The 20,620-nt window shown below is 36.3% G+C and overlaps 1 protein-coding gene across 1 annotated transcript in view; it reads right to left on the minus strand.

Annotated features, from left to right (window-relative positions):
* Positions 1-14,029: 14,029 nt before the first annotated feature.
* The window catches only part of LOC149552081 (receptor-like protein kinase FERONIA), a 6,619-nt gene continuing 28 nt past the window's right edge, over positions 14,030-20,620 (minus strand). The window contains exons 1-2 of the mRNA XM_089787552.1: positions 19,276-20,620; positions 14,030-15,583 (exon numbers count right to left, since the gene is read on the minus strand). The exon at positions 19,276-20,620 is cut by the window's right edge and continues 28 nt beyond it. Of these exons, the coding sequence (XP_089643678.1) occupies positions 14,201-15,583; positions 19,276-20,562 (2,670 nt within the window). The 5' untranslated portion in view covers positions 20,563-20,620 and the 3' untranslated portion in view covers positions 14,030-14,200. The remainder of the gene's footprint in view (positions 15,584-19,275) is intronic.

Genomic DNA, 20,620 nt, shown 5'->3' on the forward strand with positions numbered 1-20,620 from the left:
ATGGAGCGTGCAAGGAGCATGAGGTTGCATGCTGGGTTTCCCTTACACATGTGGGCGGAGGCTATCAATACTGTAGTATATTTGATTAATAGAGGTCCCTCTACTTCTTTGGGCTATGGTATTCTAGAGGAAGCATGGACTGGTAAGAAGGTGAGTTATTCTTTTCTCAAGACCTTCGGTTCTGAAGCTTTTGCTCATATAGACTCTGAAAATAGAACCAAGCTAGAAACTAAATCAAAGAAATGTGTCTTTGTTGGATATGGCATTAATGAATTTGGTTATAGGCTTTGGGATTTTGAAAATTTTAAAATTGTTAGAAGTCAAGATGTCATATTCAATGAGAAAGTGTTGTACAAAGATCTGGTGCAGTCACATGAGAAGAAAGAAGATGATTATGTAGTGTTGGATGATACTTCAAAAGTTGATGTTCCATCAATTCCTCATGATGTGCAACAACTACAACAAAAAATACCACACACATCAATAAATGTTAGACGGTCAACGAGGCAAATTAGACCTCCACAAAGGTTTTCTCCCTCTTTGTATTCTATTTTACTTACTGATGTTGGTGAACCTGAAAGTTATGATGAAGTTGTGCAGGTGGATACTAAGATTTAGTGGGAGTCTGCAATGAAAGATGAAATGGACTCTTTGCTGAAAAATAAGACATGGGATTTGTGCCAGTTGCCTATAGGTAAAAAGGCTTTATAGAATAAGTGGGTTTACAGGTTGAAAAAAGAGGAAGGAGGTAAGAAAAGATTTAAGGCCAGGTTAGTTGTAAAAGGATTTGCACAGAAAAAGGGAATTGATTTTGATGAGATATTTTCTCCTGTTGTTAAAATGACTTCTATCCGTACTGTTTTAAGTCTTGTGGCTACTAAAGATTTGCATTTAGAGAAGTTGGATGTTAAAATAGCCTTTCTTCATGGTGATTTGGATGAAGAAATATATATGGCTTAGCCATAGGGTTTTGAGGTCAAAGGTAAGGAGAACTTAGTGTGCAAATTGAAGGAAAGTTTATATGGCTTGAAGCAAGCACCTCGGCAATGGTATCTAAAATTTGATAGTTTTATGCATGAGCATGGATATAAAAGGTGTCATTCAGATTACTATGTTTATTTTAAGAGGTTGGATGATGATAGCTACATTATTTTATGTTTATATGTTGATGATATGCTTGTAGCTGGGTCTAACATGGATCATATTAAGGGGCTAAAATGCCAGTTAGCACATACATTTTCTATGAAGGGTTTGGGGGCAGCAAAAAAAATCCTTACTATGAAGATTTGCAGAGATAGGAAGAATAGAACCTTGACGCTATCTCAAGCTGATTATGTTGAGAAGGTGTTGCAACGTTTCTCTATGGAGAATGCTAAAGCTATCAGTACACCTTTACCTGGTCATTTGAAATTGACTAAGGAGATGTGTCCCAAGACACAAGGATAAGATGTCCAAGGTACCCTATGCTTCAGCTGTAGGAAGCTTGATGTATGCTATGGTATGCACTAGACCAGATATTGCACATGCAGTGGGAGTCGTTAGCAGGTATATGAGTCATCCAGGATTTGAGCATTGGAATGTTGTTAAGTGGATTCTCTGATATTTGAGAGGAAAATCCAATAAGTGTTTACACTTTGGGGGCTTTACTACTGATTTACATGGCTATGTTGACTCAAATTTGGCAGGGGATATTGATACCAGGCAGAGTACTATAGGTTATGTCTTTACCATTGGTGGGACAGCTGTGAGCTGGGTTTCTAGGTTACAAAATATTAATGCTCTATCCACTACAGAGGCAGAGTATGTTGCTACTACAGAGGCAGCCAAGGAGATGATATGGCTTCAGTTCTTCTTGGAAGAATTGGGACATCCTCAAAAGGATAATTATTTGTTCACAGATAGTCAGAGTGCCATTCATCTTGCTAAGAATTCAGCTTTGCATTCTAAGACCAAACACATACAGTTGCGGTACCATTTCATTCAGTCAGTTTTGGAGGATCGATAGTTAAAGCTGGAGAAGATACCTACCAATGAAAATCCAGTAGATATGTTGACAAAGGTTGTAACAAGGGAGAAGTTGAACTCCTCTTCAGCTTCATTTGGTCTTTTAGACTGACCATGAATAAAAGAATAGCAGAGTCTAGGGTGGTTTGATCCAGTGGGAGCCCCATGTGGTAGTGGTATTGGTATAGGATCAGTCTCCAAGTGGTAGATTGTTGTTTTGTGTGGAGCCTGATCAGTCCCCAAGTGGGAGATTGTTAGATTATGGTGACTGATCAGGAAAGTACTATACATACTTCATAAATAATGGAAGGAAAAAAATTTTGGGCCGTGGCCAACATGGTAGCCGACATATTATGGCCGACATGTTGTAACCCTAAAATGAATAAAATACTTGTATAAAAGGGTTTAGGGTTAGGTATTTTTTATTATGTTGTGATGCGAAATTGGTTCTTGCGGCGGTATTGAGCTGTAAGGGATTACAGATTGTAATCAAGTTGTAATCACTAGATTGTAATAAGATCAAACTTGCTATTTGGTGGACGTAGCCCAGGGATTGGGTGAACCACGTTAAATCTTGGTGCCTTCTATTCATTTCTATGTGATCTATTAATTTTTGTTATTGGTTATATTTGCATGTAGTTTTTATTTATGTCTGTGGTTTATCCTAACACCCTTTTGGTCTCAGGCTTGGACTAAGGGTCTCATTCCTAAAATTAACATCTTCTTTTGGGTCTTACTTCAAAATAAAATTTTGACCCTTGATAACTTGTAGAAAAGAGGTATAAATTTGGTGAATAGGTGTATTTTATGCAAGAATGGATTTGAAGATAGAGACCACCTGTTTCTGAACTGCTCTTATACCCAGGAAGTCTAGATTGAGATCCTTATGTATTGGAATTTGACCTGGGTTCATCAAAGCAATGTGGAATCTTCTTTTAAAAGCTGGCAATGCCCTTCTAAGAATTTTGATGTTCAATTCCTATGGAAAATTACTCTTCCTCATCTTTGGTGGGGTATTTGGAAAGAAAGAAATAATAGAATTTTTAGAAATAGAGAGGTTCCTGGATGGGTGCTTGGTCAAAATATTATTAGAGCTTTTAAGGAGAATTTCAGATCTCTAAAGAACCCTGATAAAACCTTTCCTGTTGATAATCCAATGCATTCCAAAAATCCTAAACTTCAAACTGATAACCCAAGATCAACCATCACTTGGAGTTCCCTCCCTTATGGTTGGATTAAAGGAAACTTTGATGGTGCTACTAAGGGAAACTCGGGAAGTGCGGGTTGTGGAGGTGTGTTGAGAGATCATAGGGGAAATGTTAAAGATGCTATAGCAATCCCCATAGGCAAGACTAATAGTCACATTGCTGAAGCAACGACTGCCCTTTATACTATGAAAATTGTCGTGGATTTGGGATGTTCAAATTTATGGTTGGAAGGTGACTCTCTAAATATTGTGAATATCCTAAATAATAAAAATTTTATCTCATGGTCAATAGAGGCCACAATCAAGGAGATCAATTACCTTATTCAAAAATTTGAAAAAGTTGTCATATCCCATACCTTTTGGGAGGCCAACGGTGTTGCTGATTGGATTGCCAACTATGCTGTCCTAATGGGGCAAAAGGTGAGGTGGACCGATGAATTAACTAACCAAGTTGATCTCAAAGCAATTATTCATTATGAAGCCATCCATGCGTAAGTGGGAAAGATTTGTAAAGATTAGAAAGTTAATGATTTCGTGGAGTGAGCATATTATTGCCAGATTTTCTTCCCCAAGGAAGTACACTCAAATGAATGCGATGTGCTTTTTGCACATATCTCTGAAAAAGGGAATCTCTTTTGATGGGACGAAAAATAGTTTTCATTTTAACCCTTTCACTCTCTACGTCTGGTTACTTTGGTTTGAGTGCGTTCTCAATTCTCTGTAGATGGGGAACGAACCGCGCAAGCAGGAACCAAAAAACTGTGATGCCTGGAAAGCTCATGAGGATGTATGGAAAATTCTGCAAAAAGGAAATGTGACTTGTTATCTAGAGCGAGTCAATGGTTTTAAGCCACACATCACTATGGCTTTCTGTAAGAACTGGTCCAATGACAAAGTCACTCTCCATGGTGTTACTGTGAAACTTATGGAGGATTTTATTACAGAGATCACGGGGCTCTCCATGGCGGGCATAAAATTCACCAAGCAAACCAGTATTTCAAATGCAGCCTACAAAAAGTTTTTGAAAATGGAAGACGAGGAGAAGCAACTGGAAAAGAGTGGTGATTTCTTTGATGTGCATCACATAAAGGAGATCTGGAGGGATGTTCTTTGCTGCATCCATGAGTATTTCATACTTGATGGAAGAAGTAAAAGAGTTCATAAATGTCACTTTGTTTTTTTAAATCACTTCGGACACAAAGATAGAATATCTTTCCCCTTCTTTTTGCAGTTTTCTTTACTTCATAGTTTAGAAGCTCATAAGAAGAAGGAGTCCAGACCCATTTTACATGAAGGGTTGATTCTTCTTATTGAGAGGTATTGTAAAAATAAACACATTGCCTCTACTCCCTCTAAGGACAAGAAGAAGGACTCCATTAAGAGTAAGAAGGGTGACTCTGTTAAAGGTAAAGATAAAGCTCTGAATTTGAAACCCTTGGCTTCTCAAAAACATGAGGATGACGAGTCTGAGACTGAGAAATCGAAAAGCCATGAGAATATTAACCCTGAGGTTGAGGAAGATACTGACATCAAGGATTTAAGCTCTAATTTGGATGGGTACCCGAAGACTGAAGGTAATAATGAAAAAGGGAAAGAGGAAGCCAATAGTGAAGGTAATTCTGAATAGAGTAAATCTGTTAATGAGGTTAACCAGGCTATATCTAGTGGGGGTGATAAAGAGGAAGATAACGCTCTTGGGAATCCTGTTGAGAAAAGTAAGGAGGACCATACGACTAAGACTGTTTCTCCTGTCAAGGGGATAGAGGAAGAAAAAAGGAAGGACTCTGCTCACATAAAGGACTCTGCCGGGGTTCAAAAGGAGGATCAAATGGAAATGGAGGAAAACAATGACAATGTTCATTCCCCCCCACATGGGACTGCTGAAGATGATAACGACTCAATGCAGAGGGATACCATGCTCACCTTCCTGCATTCTGCAAAGGATAAAGCTGACACCATGCTCAAAGTAGATTCCTGGATCTACAATGAAATGATGGGTTTGAAGAAAAAGGTGGAAATTCTCCAACATAACCTGGATACTATCAATGTTAAACTTAGCCAACTAGAAGGGCAGATGGGAGACATCCCTAATAAACTTAACAACTATGAGCAGAACCTAAGAATGCTAATCAAGGAGAGTGGCACTAAGATGGAACAGGTCACCTCGAGTATATGTGCGGCCACTGCAAGCCTGGGCAAAAGGGCTAATGAAGATATCACTTCGGTTGAGGGTCCAAGCAAAAGAACAAGGCAGAGCTCGAGGAAGAGTGCAATGAAAGTTGCTGCTGCTTCGACTGCTGACACCATTCAAGAGACTGCAGCAATTGGTAAGGAAGTTGCTAAAATGATCTTCGAGCTACAATAGTGGCTCTGGGTCGGGTTCCCTGGTTTAGTTTCTGTCTGGTCTGGTTGCTGGTTGGGGTCTCTGGTCTTGGTTTTTGGTTTTTTTCATTTTGATTGTTTGTGGTTCTAGGTCCCTGTAAAACTTGGGTTAGTTTGTTCTTGGACTTTTCTAGTGATTTCAAGTCCCTGTAAAACTTGATTTTGATACTGTTCTACAGTTTGTTGCAGGTTTTACCTAGTTGGGCTATAATGCTTTATCTTTCTGCTTTTTGTTAAAGGGTTTCGGGGTCCCTTCAAAACCTGCTTTTACCATAATCTAAAACATATAATTTAATATCTTTTTTAATTTCATTTTGTAAGTTTTCTTAATTTTGCCTTTGTTATTGTATTTGTCATAGGCAATATACTATTGCAATCAGTGCTACTTAAGTTGTGATAAATTTTATTTATTTCAACCAATTACATTTCAGTATTTTTATTTTGAAGTTCCTTTTTAAATTTTTCTAATGTATATGTGAGAGATTTTTAATTTTTAAAATCCATAAAATTATTTTACTTCAATTTTATTGGCTCATACCTTTGGGGTGTTATAGGGCAGATTTCCAGGAAGCATACCCATATTATGAGGCGATATTTTCAGTAAGAATATAAGAAAATATGAAATAGATCAAACATATTTTAATACATTTTCAAAATATTAATACTTTAAGTGCTGACGATTTACAAAAATAGAATGATTAATTTAAAAAATTATAAATTGAATATAAGAATTTTTAACATCTCAATTATTATGAAAATATTAAATTATAATTATATTATATTATGCATTATCATTATCAATTTGGTGTTCTTATAATTATTAATTATTAGGTTTAATATATTCTATCTAATTAATCTATTATCTAATTAAACTATTATAACTTGATGGCAAATACAAGCCATTATGTGGCACTTGTTTCTCTTTAAAAGTTGCCTAGTCTTTATTAGTTACTACAACATATTTACTAGTGTCAAATTTTGTTAATTTTCTTTTCCTTAAATGATAACTTAATTAAATAATTAATGCTACTATATATGTTTATATTCTTATGCTTGAGTAAATGGGAAATTATGCTTAGAATAAATGATTTGTTTATATTTATTAGAATATATGAATAATTTAATTATTTTTAAAATAACAAATCATTTATTCTAAGCATAATTTCCCATTTACTCAAGGATAAGAATATAAACATATATATTAGCATTAATTATTTAATTAAACTATCATTTAAGGAAAAGAAAATTAACAAAATTTAACACTTGTAAATATGTTGTAGTAACTAATAAAGATTTGGAAACTTTTAAAGAGAAATAACAAAGAAAAATTAAGAAAACTTACAAAATGAAATTTAAAAAGATATTAAATTATATGTTAAATGAATATCAAAACTTCAATTTCATTTTTTTGAAAAGTATTAATATATTTTGTCTCTCTTCGTTTGTCTCTCTTCCTTTCGTTGTTGGCATCTCTCACAAGATCGCCAAGATTCTTACCAAGCATGGTGTGCGGGTGGCTTTCAAACCCTTGACCACCTTGAAGAATTGCATCCCCTCACTTAAAGACCCCAGGGATGTCTTCTTGGAATCGGGTGTCTATAAGATCCAGTGCTCTTGTGGCACTCCTTATATAGGTGAAACAGGTTGCTCTATCCACACGAGGATCAAAGAACATGCTGCAGACATTAGGCATGAACGAGTGGCCAAATCAGCCTTGGCAGAACACTCCGCCACCACTAAGCATCTTGTCTTCCTAGAAAACGCTCATATTGTGTGCAGGGAAGACAACTTCTTCAAGAGGAAACTCAAAGAGGCTATTGAAATCTTCAACAACCCTTCTAACCTCAATGGCGATGACGGTTGGAACTTGAACACCTCTTGGCATCCTCTGTTGTCTTCCCTCCCTCCTCTTTCGCCTCGTGTTCTTTCCTCCTAGCTCGGGTTTCTTCCCTCCCCTTTTTCTTCCTTTTTTCTCTCTCTTGGCTCCCCTCTGCACCCCACCGTCTCTCCCCCTTCCCCCTCGCTCTTCCAACTCTTGGTGGATGCTTGTCCTCATCTCCTCCCCACTCGCTCTCTCTCTCTCTCTCCCTCTTTCTCCCTCTCCCTCTCCCTTCGTCACCCTAGTTCAAGTTTCTCTCCTTCGGGTTCCTTTTTCCTTCTCTTTGTTGATTACCTTAGGTTTTTGTGGTCTGCATTTATATTTACATTTATTTATTTTTGTATTCCTTTCCTTTTTATTTTTTATTTTTTTATTTTTTTATTTTTTTATTATTTTGAATTCTTTTTACTTTCCATTTTTATTTTTCTTCTTCTTTTTAATCTCTCAGGTTTATTTATGTTCTCTCGCCCCCTTTTTTTTTTTTTTAATAATTTTATTTCCTCCTTTTATTATTTCTATTTTTCTTTCTCTTATGCTCTTTATTTTTCATTTTTTCCTTTTCTAATTTCTCTTTTCCAATTTTTATATTTCTTTTCGTTCACTTCTCTATCTTCTTTCCTATTTATTTATTTATTTATTATTTATTAATTTATTTTGGTTGATTTTTTATTTTTATTTTTTGATTTTATTTGATTAGTTTTTATTATTATTTTTATTTATTTATTTTTGTTTTAGGTATTTTTGGTTTTTTTTTAATATTTATTTATATATTTTTGGGTATAATTTTTTCTTGTTGATTTATTTTTTTATTTCTGATTTATTTATACTTATTTATTTATTATTATTTGTTGTACGCCTTCCATTTCTTTTCTTTTCTTTTTTTTTTTCTTTTTTTTTTTTTTTTTTGCCTTGTTTTAATATATTAGGCTCTTATATTTTTATTGCCTCACCCCATTTTCTTTTTCTTTTTATCATTTTTATTTTTTGTTTCTCTTGTTCTTTTTATATTTTAATTTTTACATTTATGTACTTTCACTTCTGGTATTTTGGGTTTATATATATATATATATATACTTTATTGATTGTTTGTTCTTGTTGATTGATTTGAATTTTTTATTTTTTTTTAATTTCTTTTTATTTTATATATATATATATATATATATATATATATATATATATATACTTATTTATTCTTTTATATATTTTTTTTTTTTTCCTATCATTTTCATTTCTAATCCTTTTTTCCTTAAAAATATTTTTTCTTTTCCTGCACCTTCTCTTGTTTGTCTCTTTTCTTTACTTCTCACCCTCTCCGTCCTCCGTGTCTCCTCAGTCTTCGTGCCCTTTCCATCTCTCCATCCTCTTTTTATCCCCTCTCTTAGATCTACATTCCATTTTTTTTTCTCTCATTGACTCATTGGCATCCTGATGATGGATCATACAGTATGATCCGAAACGTTGATGAAAAAACTCTCACACAATCTTCCCTGGAAATTAATACAATATTAATATATTATTAAAAATTGAAAATATAATTATATGTAGTCTTATTAAAAACACTTTTGTAAAAATTATCTTACATATATTTATTTAGTCTTGTTAACTTACTCAAATTATGTGCATTCAAGTGATTTATCGATGCCAATGATGTCGATGTGTACATGGGGAGATGGCATCTGGCCGGTGCAAATATATTGCACCGTAGCCAATGCCAAGCCCTACAGTTGCGTAATTGCATAGGGGTTTTTGAAGAAAATAAGGCAAAAGGGAAAGAACCTTCGCACCTGTGGAGGTGTGCAAGTGCACAGCTTTGTAAGTGTGAAAAACACTCAAAACAAAATAGAAGAAAATAAAAGGTAGTGACCCAAAAATCTACTAGACATGACCAAGAGCTTCTTGACCATCAAGGTCCCTCAAAAGAGACCATATAATCTAACAAGACTAGAAGACAAAGGATGCCAAAATAAAACAAAATAAGGAGGGTACCCATGCGAAATTGTAAATGGGGCATGTGTTTTCCAGAACCACAACAATCAACAATGGTGAGAGAAATAAGTGTGATCAAATCCGAAAAATTACCTATAAAGAAAAAATCAATAAACTTGTGCCTAAAAATAGATTCATCTTTTATTAAATACATTTATGTATAAATATTGTTCCAAACTACACAAGTATGGGGAGGAGCATGAATGCCAAGAAAGTATTGAATTTGAATGTGTTCAAGAGTCATGTTTTGAAGATTAATTCTAATACTACCAAAGTAAAATCATCTATTCTAAAAAAAATCCTTCTCTCATGACATATAAAAAAGTCAATTGTGAGGAAAAAATAATTATGGATTGATTGATAAGTACAAGATATTTTCTAGAACAAGTCAAATTGTGATAATGCTACCAAGATTCAACTGTATATTTTTTGATCAAATTCATTGACCTATATTTCATGAGTATTGGTTCCCACGAACCCATCTCTCATGAGAATGAATGTAACACTTAGCACTCACTATATCTAGGTGATGATCATACAAGTGAAGCACTAGGACTTCCCAGGAGGTCATCCATCCCAGAACTACTCCACCTCGAGTGTTCTTAACTACTAAGTTTCCTTCATGGTTAAACCCATTCTTCTTGCAATCCTAGTTGCAAAAACTTCACTCAGTGTTGTTTCTTATGAACCATTCATCAAAAATCCCCTTAAGCTCATCAATTGATAAGTAGGAGATATTTTCCATAATAAATCAAATCGTGATAATGCTACCAGTATTCAACTGTGTAGTTTTTGAGTCAAACTCATTGACCCATGTTTCATGAGTGGTGATTTCCACAAACCCATCTCTCATGAGAATGAATGCAACACTTATCACTCATTAGATCTAGGTGATACTCATAGAGGTGAAGCACTAGGACTTCCCAAGAGGTCACCCATCCCAGTACTACTCCAACTTGAGCACGCTTAACTATAGAGTTTCCTCAATGGTTAAATCCACTCTGCTTGCAACCCCATTGCAAAACCTTCACCAAGTGTTATGTCTTATGAGCTATTCATCATAAATCCCATTAAGTTCATCAATTTATAAGTAGGAGATATTTTCCAAAACTAGTCAACTTGTGATTATGCTACTAGGATTCAACTATGTAGTTTTGAGTCAAAGTCATTGACCCATGTTTCATAAGTAGTGGTTCCCATGAGCCCATCTCTCATTAGAATGAATGGAATGTGCTTAGCACTCATTAGATCTATGTGATGCTCACAGAGGTTAAGCAATGGGACTTCCCGGATTGTCACCCATCTCATTACTACTCCAACTTAAGCATGTTTAACTACAAATTTTCATCCATGATTAAACTCACTCTGCTTGCAACCCCATTTGCAAAAAATTCACCAAGTGTTGTGTCTTATGAACCATTGATCAGAAAACCCCTTAAGCTCATCAACCGATAAGTAGGAGATATTTTCCATAAGTCAAATTGTTATAATGCTACAAGTATTCAACTTTGTAGTTTATGAGTCAAACTCATTGACCCATGTTTCATTAGAAGTGGTTTGCAAGAACGCATCTCTCATGAGAATGAATGGAACACTTAGCACTCATTAGATCTAGGTGATGTTCATAGATGTGAAGCATTGGGACTTCCCAAGAGGTCACCCATCCTAGTACTACTCCAGCTCGAGCATGCTTAACTACAAAGTTTCCTCCATGGTTAAACCCCATTTGCAAAACCTTCACCAATTGGTGTGCCTTATGAAGCATTTATCATAAACCCCCTTAAACTCATCAATTGATAAGTGGGAGATATTTTCCACAATAAGTCAAATTGTGATGATGTTGTCAGTATTCAATTGTGTAGTTTTTGAGTCAAACTCATTGACCCATGTTTCATGAGTAGTGGTTCCCACAAAATCATCTTTCGTGAGACTGAATGGAACACTTAACACTCATTAGATCTAGGTGATGCTCATAGAGGTGAAGTATTAGGACTTCCCAAGAGGTCCCCCATCCCAATACTACTCTAGCTTGAGCGTGCTTAACTACGAAGTTTCCTCCATGGTCGAATCCACTTTTCTTGCAACCCCATTTGCAAAACCTTCACCAAGTGTTGTTCCTTATGAACCATTCATTAGAAATCCCTTTTCGCTCATCAATTGATAAATATGAGACATTTCCATGATAAATCAAATTGTGATATTGCTATCAAAATTCAACTGTGTAATTTTTTGAGTCAAACTCATTGACCCATATTTCATGAGTAGTGGCTCCCATGAACCCATCTCTCATGAGAATGAATGGAACACTTAGCACTCCTTCGATCTAGGTGATGCTAATAGAAGTGAAACATTGAGACTTCTTGAGACGTCACCCAGCCCAGTACTATTCCAACTTGAATGCACATAAAATCAAAAATACTTCCAAGGTGTTGATTTACACAAAGAAAACCCATGGAGCTATAAACCCTAAATCTTCTATTGCATCATCTCGATCAATGCTAACTAAACTACAACCCCTTGTGCTTGTCAAAATGTTGTTATCTACAAAAAGCTTAAGTGGTCGTGTCGTTTACATGTTTGCAATCAAGAGAGATATGAATAAGGATAGTTGTACTAGCACCAACTAGTTTATTCTCCATTGTAGTCTACTCTTGCAACTCCAAAGTAAATTCGAGATTCCAAAGTATGTCTCCACAACTATGTTATCAAAAACATGATAGCTTAATGTTGTTGCACGTTTCAATTGGCGAAACTCGTTTCATGTTGTGAAACAACCATTTCTGGCAACCATTTCCCCTTCATCCAGTCTTTGTATAATGGAGAACAAGAAATTAGTTCAAGGGGTTTGTTATTTACACATGTTAGTTGGAATTACTAATTGTCCATTCACCATAAATTTATAATGAGCAAAGTGGATTATTTAATTGAACTTGCCACATTATGTTAGTTAAGAATTAATTCATAATAATTAATTAATTTATATATGTGTGACCAACTCTCTTCAGAATTAGTCAATGATTATTAGATTATTTTAAGATTTGTTTCTAGTATATATTTTGTTATTAATAGATTTTCTTAATACTATCTTATGTTGTATTACTTTCTTTTTTACAATAAAATTATTTGATATTATCTGCAAAATTTAAAACCTAAAAATCATAAAAATTATAAAGCATTATTAAATAAATCTTATCAATTATTTTATAAATATTTATTTATATATCTTATATAAAAAGATTATATAGTCCATTTCTAATATCCAACATTTACAAATTTCATTTTTTGTGGTCGTTTCAGTTTCTTGATCCAAACTGTACAGTTGACCAATTTTTAAAAAATTGAAAACATCATAGATTTTTCTAAAAATTTCAATGTTTGATCTTCATGATCTGCATAGTTTGTAATTGAAAACAACAAAAAATTTCGAAAAAAAAATCACCACGTTTTCGTGAATCTGGAAAAACAAAAAGTTTGATTGTATTTTGTCTTTAGTGCATTTTGAATGGAGATTAGCCTGTCCCTTCTTGTAAGATAGCTCGACAGCGAGTCTACCAACATCTTTTGGATTAATCTGCAATGCATTTCTCAGCAGCCTCTCCACTTTGGCCACCCTTAAATATCACACACTACGGAGAAAATTAAGTTTGGAAAGAAAAAGTCAACTTTGACTATTTAACAGTTTTAGTCTTAGAACGAAGCTTAGTGTGTGATGTTTAAGCCGTTCACTCCAGCTCTTTAAGAAATTCGGAATTTGTTTTACTTGCAGATGAGAATCTATGATCTTCGCAAGCATTCTTTTCTCCGATGATTCTCACGGAAGTGGTGGATCAAGAGAATGCAATGCACACATCTCTAATGACTCAACCCCAAATGTATAAACATATGATTTCTCAGAGAGCCGCTGCCAGCAATGGTATTCTGGATCCAGGTATTCAAAGTTGCCTTTGATTGCTCTGCTGAAATGGACATGATGAAGAGTTGGTCCAGTTTGATTTTAATAGCACCAATACACGATCGTTTATATGATAAAACTTTATTTTATCCTCACGTAGATACAAAATCAACAGTCATGAGAAAAACTGCTGTAGATTGAAACCAGAAATATCCTCCAAATGTTTGTTTACATAGTGAACCAAAAACAGGAAACCCATGGCTATAAAACCTAATCTTCTGTATGATTTTTATAGATGAACAATTATCAAAGCACTTAATCAGAATAAATCGAAGTATCCTGCTTTGATAATTTCATTTTCATACCATCACCAATCATTTAGGTCAACATGAAAATCGTGTAAAATATCATTATAGTCTCCATTGTCCAACCATAATCAAAATGGGCAATACACTATACAGAGAAGAATATTCGGAGGCACAGGATTCTAAGACCAGAGCTGCCTCTAGTGGTGCATATACTACCAATTTTTGGATCAAATTGAGCCCCGTACTTCGAGAAAAGCTATGCTTCCTTACCAGCAGACAAATGCTTTCCTCACACTGGCAAATTTCACATCTTCGAAGAACTAAAAGATGCCCATACCACAACATAAATGTCCAGGACGGAGCCAGAATATAGTAAAAATATGATATGAATGAATTGAATGACATCATTATGCACTAACAGGCAATAGAATAAAATCGACAACCTAAAAAGTTCAATTACCAGACTATCACTGCAATCTGTGGAAATTTTAGCTGCAGTAATTACAAGATACAAAAACGTGATATTCATATTGCCAATTTGATTACCTCCCTTGTGGATTTACCAGCTGTGAAAAGACGGCACTTGGAGTTACATCATCCAGATCAATACTAGCCAAACTATGACGCCCTGTGCTCGATGAAGTGCTGTTATCTACAACACCATGAGCGGCCAAGTTGTTTACATGTTTGTTATCAGGAGACATTTGAATAAGGTCAGCTGTAGTGCCATTGACCTCTTTATTCTCCATTGCAGTCTGTTGCAGCTGCAAAGCAAATTCTAAATTCCAAAGAACATCTCCCATAGCTGGCCTATCAACACCTTGCTCAGCAAGGCATTTCTCAGCAGCTTCTCTATACTTCTTAAGAGACTCAGAATCAATTTTACCTTTCAGATAAGGATCGATGATCTCCTCCAGCATTCCCTTTCTCTGATAATGCAAAGCCCATTCAGCAATGCTTACCTCTTCTCGTGGAAGTGAAGGATTAATGGCAGGTCGTGCACACAATACCTCAAACAGCACAACACCAAATGAATAAACATCTGATTTCTCCGTGAGCTGCTGCCTGCGATAGTATTCTGGGTCCAGGTATCCAAAGCTGCCTTTGACTACAGTGCTAACATGAGTATGGTCAAGAGTTGGTCCAGTTTTTGATAATCCAAAATCTGAGACTTTTGCAACTAGATTTTCATCAAGAAGTATGTTTGTAGTCTTTACATCCCGATGTATAATTGTCTGAGCAGCCCCTGTATGAAGATAATGAAGACCTCGAGCAGCTCCAATACAGATCTCTAATCTCTGTTTCCAGGACAAAGGATTCAAATTGCTCTTCCCATATATGTGTCCTCTCAGTGGCCCCTTTGCCATGTAATCATAAACCAAAATCATCTCACAGTTTTCTTCACAATAACCAATGAGAGAAACCAAATGCCGATGCCTGAGTTTAGAAAGCATTTCTATTTCTGTTTGAAATTCATGGATGCCCTGTTCTGCTAATGGGTTGCCTCGCTTAACTGCAACTTTGGTACCACCGTCAATCTCACCTTCGTAAACTTTGCCAAAACCTCCCACACCAAGAATCCTAGATTCATCGAAGTTCTTAGTAGCCTCCTGAATCTCTGCAAAGGTGAAATGCCTGCAAAAACTTGAAGGTGCAGATGAGACATAGCTACCAGTGCCACTCTTTCCAGATGCTACGGAAAATTTGCTTCCCATGGTATGTGAGTTGCCTCCATTAAATGCTAGCGGCAACCATCCAGAGGGCTTGTCACTACCTGATGAACTGCCACGACGCCGACAAACAAAACAAAATAGAGCAATAATGAAACCCAACCCAGCAACCCCTCCAACCACAGCCCCAATCACTGGACCCTTGCCGCTGCTGTTGTGAGAATTTGAGGGAGTATTCACTACTGTATCAGGTCCCTGTCAAGAGAGTTGTTAATTGCCATGTTTCCTTGAGCATTTTTACCGTTAACTAGCTGAAAACATTCAAACACTTAATAAGTAGAGTTGGGTTTTTCAACTACTTCATTTCAGTAGGGACTGAAGAATCCATATGATATCAGAGTACAATATATCCTTGCATATATTTTAACCAAAACGAACTTAATCAATATAATAAACTAATAAATTTTGATATTTTGACAATGCTTTTCCGGTAAATGGGCCCTTACATAGTAAAAATTTACAAATTATCTAAGTTACTGATATATTTCAAGAGTTCGTGTCTTGTCTTGATTAGTTGTTCTGTTCCAAAATGTTATTCTGATGGCAACCAAGTACATACAGCCTATTTATGATACTCTTCCTCGTCATTAGAATAAGAAACTAAAATGGGCTAACAATATGAAGTTCTCCCACAAACACTAGAGACTACCAAATCGTGAACAGATACAGATGAATATTAAAAGTTAAATTTTTCTTTATAATTGTGGACTGACTTATTTCCTTCTTCTAATGACAACAAAGAGAGTCCCTGTATACAACAGACAAATAAGTACACATTTCATAGAATTAGCAGTATAATCATAATTAAGATTTAACTATTATTGAGACTCATTTCCTGCTTGCCCATTTATTTAATTTTACTATAATTTCACAGTTATACAGTTCTAATTTTAATTATAATAAAAATAATATGTCTTTAAAGTAAAGCAATTCTTCCAGGAACTATATAACTGTATAGTAGCGTAGTATTTTGGCAAGCACCTGCAATTTGTGGCCTGGAAGATATAGACACAATTAAGCAGAGGTTGAGATATCAATTCCCCCGTATAATTGAAACAGAAACGTCTCCCCAGTTAAGGGATTATAAAAACCAAGAAACAATCATCGAGAAGCAAGTGGCTTCACCGCCAAAAAGGGTAAAAATGATCTGGGTTGTACAAGAAAATTCCATCCACAGAAGGCATGCTTTTGATCAACGTAGAGCTCTAGATTACATCATTGTGTGGTGTGAAATAGAAACGAACTTAAATATTATATTTACTCCAATTTAAGGAGATTCGTCTAAGGGCTTAATCATTTAAGCAGTGAAAGGCCTACGAGTGTGTCATAATTGGGCAATGGAAACTCAATAAAAGAATAAAATATGCCCAGCATAAACTCTTGAAAATGCCTAAAGAAGGCGTGAGGTAAATCTTCATGGCAATAAGGAGGTCAGCCACAGTAATTGAAAAAATTGAAAGTATAAAAGGGGATTTTGCTTGGAGACATACATCAGGCTTAAAATGCAGGACTTTTGAGGATTAAATGGCAAGAAGCAGTGTCACATTTATGGGAAGCAGCAGTCTCCAACCAACGACACTATTATAATCCCTTTAATTGCCACCAAAATCCAGTTGCCAGTGAACCAGCAAACTATGGTTAATTGGAAATGTCACGTTGGATTAGTAAGGTAGTGATTATTGCACTTGAGTGAGAGATGAGCCCTCGATTCTGTTACGATTTCAAATCTAACTCCATGATGGCATGACTTTGGACTCTACGTCGTCAAAAATTAGGAAATGTGAGCTAATGAAAATTATGATTGTTTATTTTCTTAATTTCACGTGATTGTATTTTAAAGGTTAAATTTTGTGAGGGAATAGTCTACTGTGTTACAAATTGAGAAATTGAGAAATTGAGAAAGCTAAGAAGAGGGGGAAAATACTATTTCATTTGAATTAAAATATATATTTAATTAGACAAATTTGTAGTTTCCTGAATAATGATTAAATTTCTTTGGCTTTAAAAGTCTGAAAAGGAAAATGAATTAGGTATTTAATTTAATTGGCATATGTATATTGTAAAAATAAAGAATAAAGAAAATATTCAATTTGGAAATGAAAATAGGAAAAAGATATTAAAAAAAAATTGACCCTTCATATGATTATTTTCATTTGGAGCAATTTTGCTCTCCCAAAACCTGCTCTTCTTGAAAATGAAAAATGATGGATTTGCTTTGAATTGGATTGGCTTCAACTATGAATTGACTGCATGGACATTGATCATGCTTGTTAGCGTGTATGATATGCGATTCATTCTATTTAATGAAATATGTAAGATGTATTGGATGTTTGTATTGATTGATATGTTTGTGAGGCATGCTCTTGGTGTTGTGCACATGCAATATGCTTGTGCCCAATGACTATCTCCTAGCACAATGGGCCAGATCTTAGAGTACCATGTAGTTGGGTGGCATGGGAACCACCATTGGAGATTGTAGTTCTTGGAAGTTTCTTTAAGCAAAGTTACGAACAACGTGCAAGTGGAGGTTCTCTATCACTTGCCTTTAGTTTATCATTTTTGTAAATTGATGAAAATATAAAATTGAAGAGTTCAAATCTTCTTTTGTAACTGTAATTTATTTATCTATGAAACTTCCTATTAGATGAAATATAAACCTACCACATAAGTGAGGATGAATCATCTTCATATGTATGTTTCTCAAATATTAACGAGGATGAATCTATCTTGACATGTATGTTTCCCAAACATTAGTGATGACAATCTATCTTTATATGTATGTTCCCCAACATTAATGCTCAATGTTACGACTATTTGTTATGGCATTCATCTTTTTGGAGATGCTAGTAAAATGAAATTAGTAAACATTTGCATTTGGGCTAAGTGTTAAAAATGTTCAAATTATCAATGGGCCCTTGGTCTATTGGTGAAGTTGAATGGCTCACAAAGAGCCCACCAAGGATCAAGTCTTGCTGAGTGAAAGGCTCAAAGACATCATAAGGGATGAGGCCGAGATCGTGCCCCAAGCGAATTTGGCAACGTGATTGCTCCTTAGCCTTTGGCTCTTAGCCGAAGAGGTTTCAAGCATGCATGGGCCCATATTGGATACCTAAAACTTGTTTGTGGATGACCTCCATCAAAAAAAAAAAAAAATCGTTCAAATTAGCTTTGGATCTTGCATGGTTTGTCTCCCAAGTTTGGGGTTGAATGTTCATGAGAACTACCCACAAGGTGGTGTGATTTTGGATCCTCCCTTGGTTGAAAGACCAACAAGGTGTGTTCGAAATGTTAACTTGTTAGTCATGTCCTTAAGCTGATTTTGGAGTTCCCTTTTAAGTTTCCCATCTTGTGGGAAGTGTTACCTTTATTGGAGAATGTGTTAAAATGGTCATTTCTTTGGTCATGCGATAACTAGGACTACGTTGTCAGGTTAGGACTAAAACACAAAAACATATCAACAATACAAATTATAGACTTTGAAACACGTATAGTACATATGATTCCAAAAGATCAATGCACTTCTCAGATACCTATGAGACACCTATGGAGTGGATACTAGTGTCCTCTGAGAACACTAGTATCCTTCCTAGAAAAGAAAAGTTCCTCATGAGGTAAATAACCTACCCAAAAAAATGAACTTGTCTTATAATCACAAAGAAATGGACTTGTCTTATAATCACATAATCGTTTTGATTTTCGATTACCAAATCCCTGATCCCAGCAAATTATAATGTATATGATTGTAAAACACTCATGATAAGACTCCCCAAAAGCCAAAGATTAAACGTATATAATTGTAAATCACTCCTGACAAGACACCCAAAAGCCAAAGATTAAACATTTAAAAGGAGGACCGTGACCGGGAAAAAAAGAAAAAAACAACATACCTGATTATAATCATCTTGAAAATTTGCCACCGGATTTGGGCCTGCGAGATTCCCTGCGCTATCATTGAGCTTGAACAACTCCAGTCCATTCAAAATGGAGTCGTAAAATTGCGGCCGAGGGTTTGCAGTAGTATCTGGATGCAACGCTACAAATAGAGTAGAGTCTCCTTTCTCCGCCGGCACATAAATAACATAATCACTGTGTACAGCAGTTCCCAAGCTGCCACTACCCCCTACTGCAATTACATCAAAGTTAGTCTGAGCCGTCTGATTATTGAGGTAAATATTGAAAACCCTCTGGTTCGGCAGGGTGTAGATCCATTCGCAGAAATGCAGCCGCACCAGGTAGGTGAAATTTGGGTCGATATAAAACATCCATGTCAAATTGAAGAGAACATTAACTTTCGGATCAGGTGTCATGGATCTGAAGGTCGTGTAAACGTTAACTGGAGCTAGGTATTGCGGGGTCGAAGCATAATTCAGGTTATGGGAGCCATTGTCGTTGGTTATACCAATTGCCGCCCCATAGATATACGGCGAATCGTCAAACCAGGTGCGACTGAGGCCGGAGTCTTGGGTAGGTGGAATGTACTGCCCTCCCACGTTAAGCCTGTTCATTGTTTGCAGAATCGTGGAAGCACCGATCGTGTATTCTGCTGTTGTTCCGACCAGATGCGGTTTCCAAATCATATCGGGCACGGGGGCGACTTCAATTCCATTTACAAATGCGTAACCTGATTTATTGTCCGGCGAGAAGGTCACGTTCAGGCGATCGCTGGATACATTGATGGCGAATTCGCGGACGAGATATGCCTGCGTTAGGGCATCCGCCGTCTGCGAAGTGCTGAAGTTGTGTAGCAGGGTGTAGCGATCGGAGACGACGGTGAAGAGCGCTTCGGAGCGCTTGTAGGACTGGCCATAATCGGCGGGGTAAAAATGGAGCCTGAGAAAGTAGCCACCAGGGGAAACGGCGAAAGAGTAGGTTGCCGGAGCCGTGAAAATGCGGGCGTCCATGTAGGGCACGGGCGATGGAAGCGCCGGATCCTGCCATGAGGCCACTGCTGACACTAGATTAGCCACTGTCGCCGGTGCAAATGCGGACTCCTCGTCTCCGTTCCATTGCCGTCCGCCTGCGTCATTCTTGCTCTCCCGCGCCCCGCAGTTCAGCAGAATTGTTGAAGACGAGTTTGTGCTGCTCTGTGCCGCGCTCAAACTCACAACTCCCAAAATTAATGCGAGCCTTTCCCATCCCGACCCTGACGAGACTCGAACCGGAGACCTTCTCATTGTCTCTGCGCCTTAATTACGGGCAATTCGACAAGTGAAATTCATACACATAGTTAGG

This window comes from Cupressus sempervirens, chromosome 6, assembly GCF_028749045.1.
Source record: "Cupressus sempervirens isolate cs-2001-9-10 chromosome 6, ASM2874904v1, whole genome shotgun sequence".
Taxonomy (NCBI): Eukaryota; Viridiplantae; Streptophyta; class Pinopsida; order Cupressales; family Cupressaceae; genus Cupressus; species Cupressus sempervirens.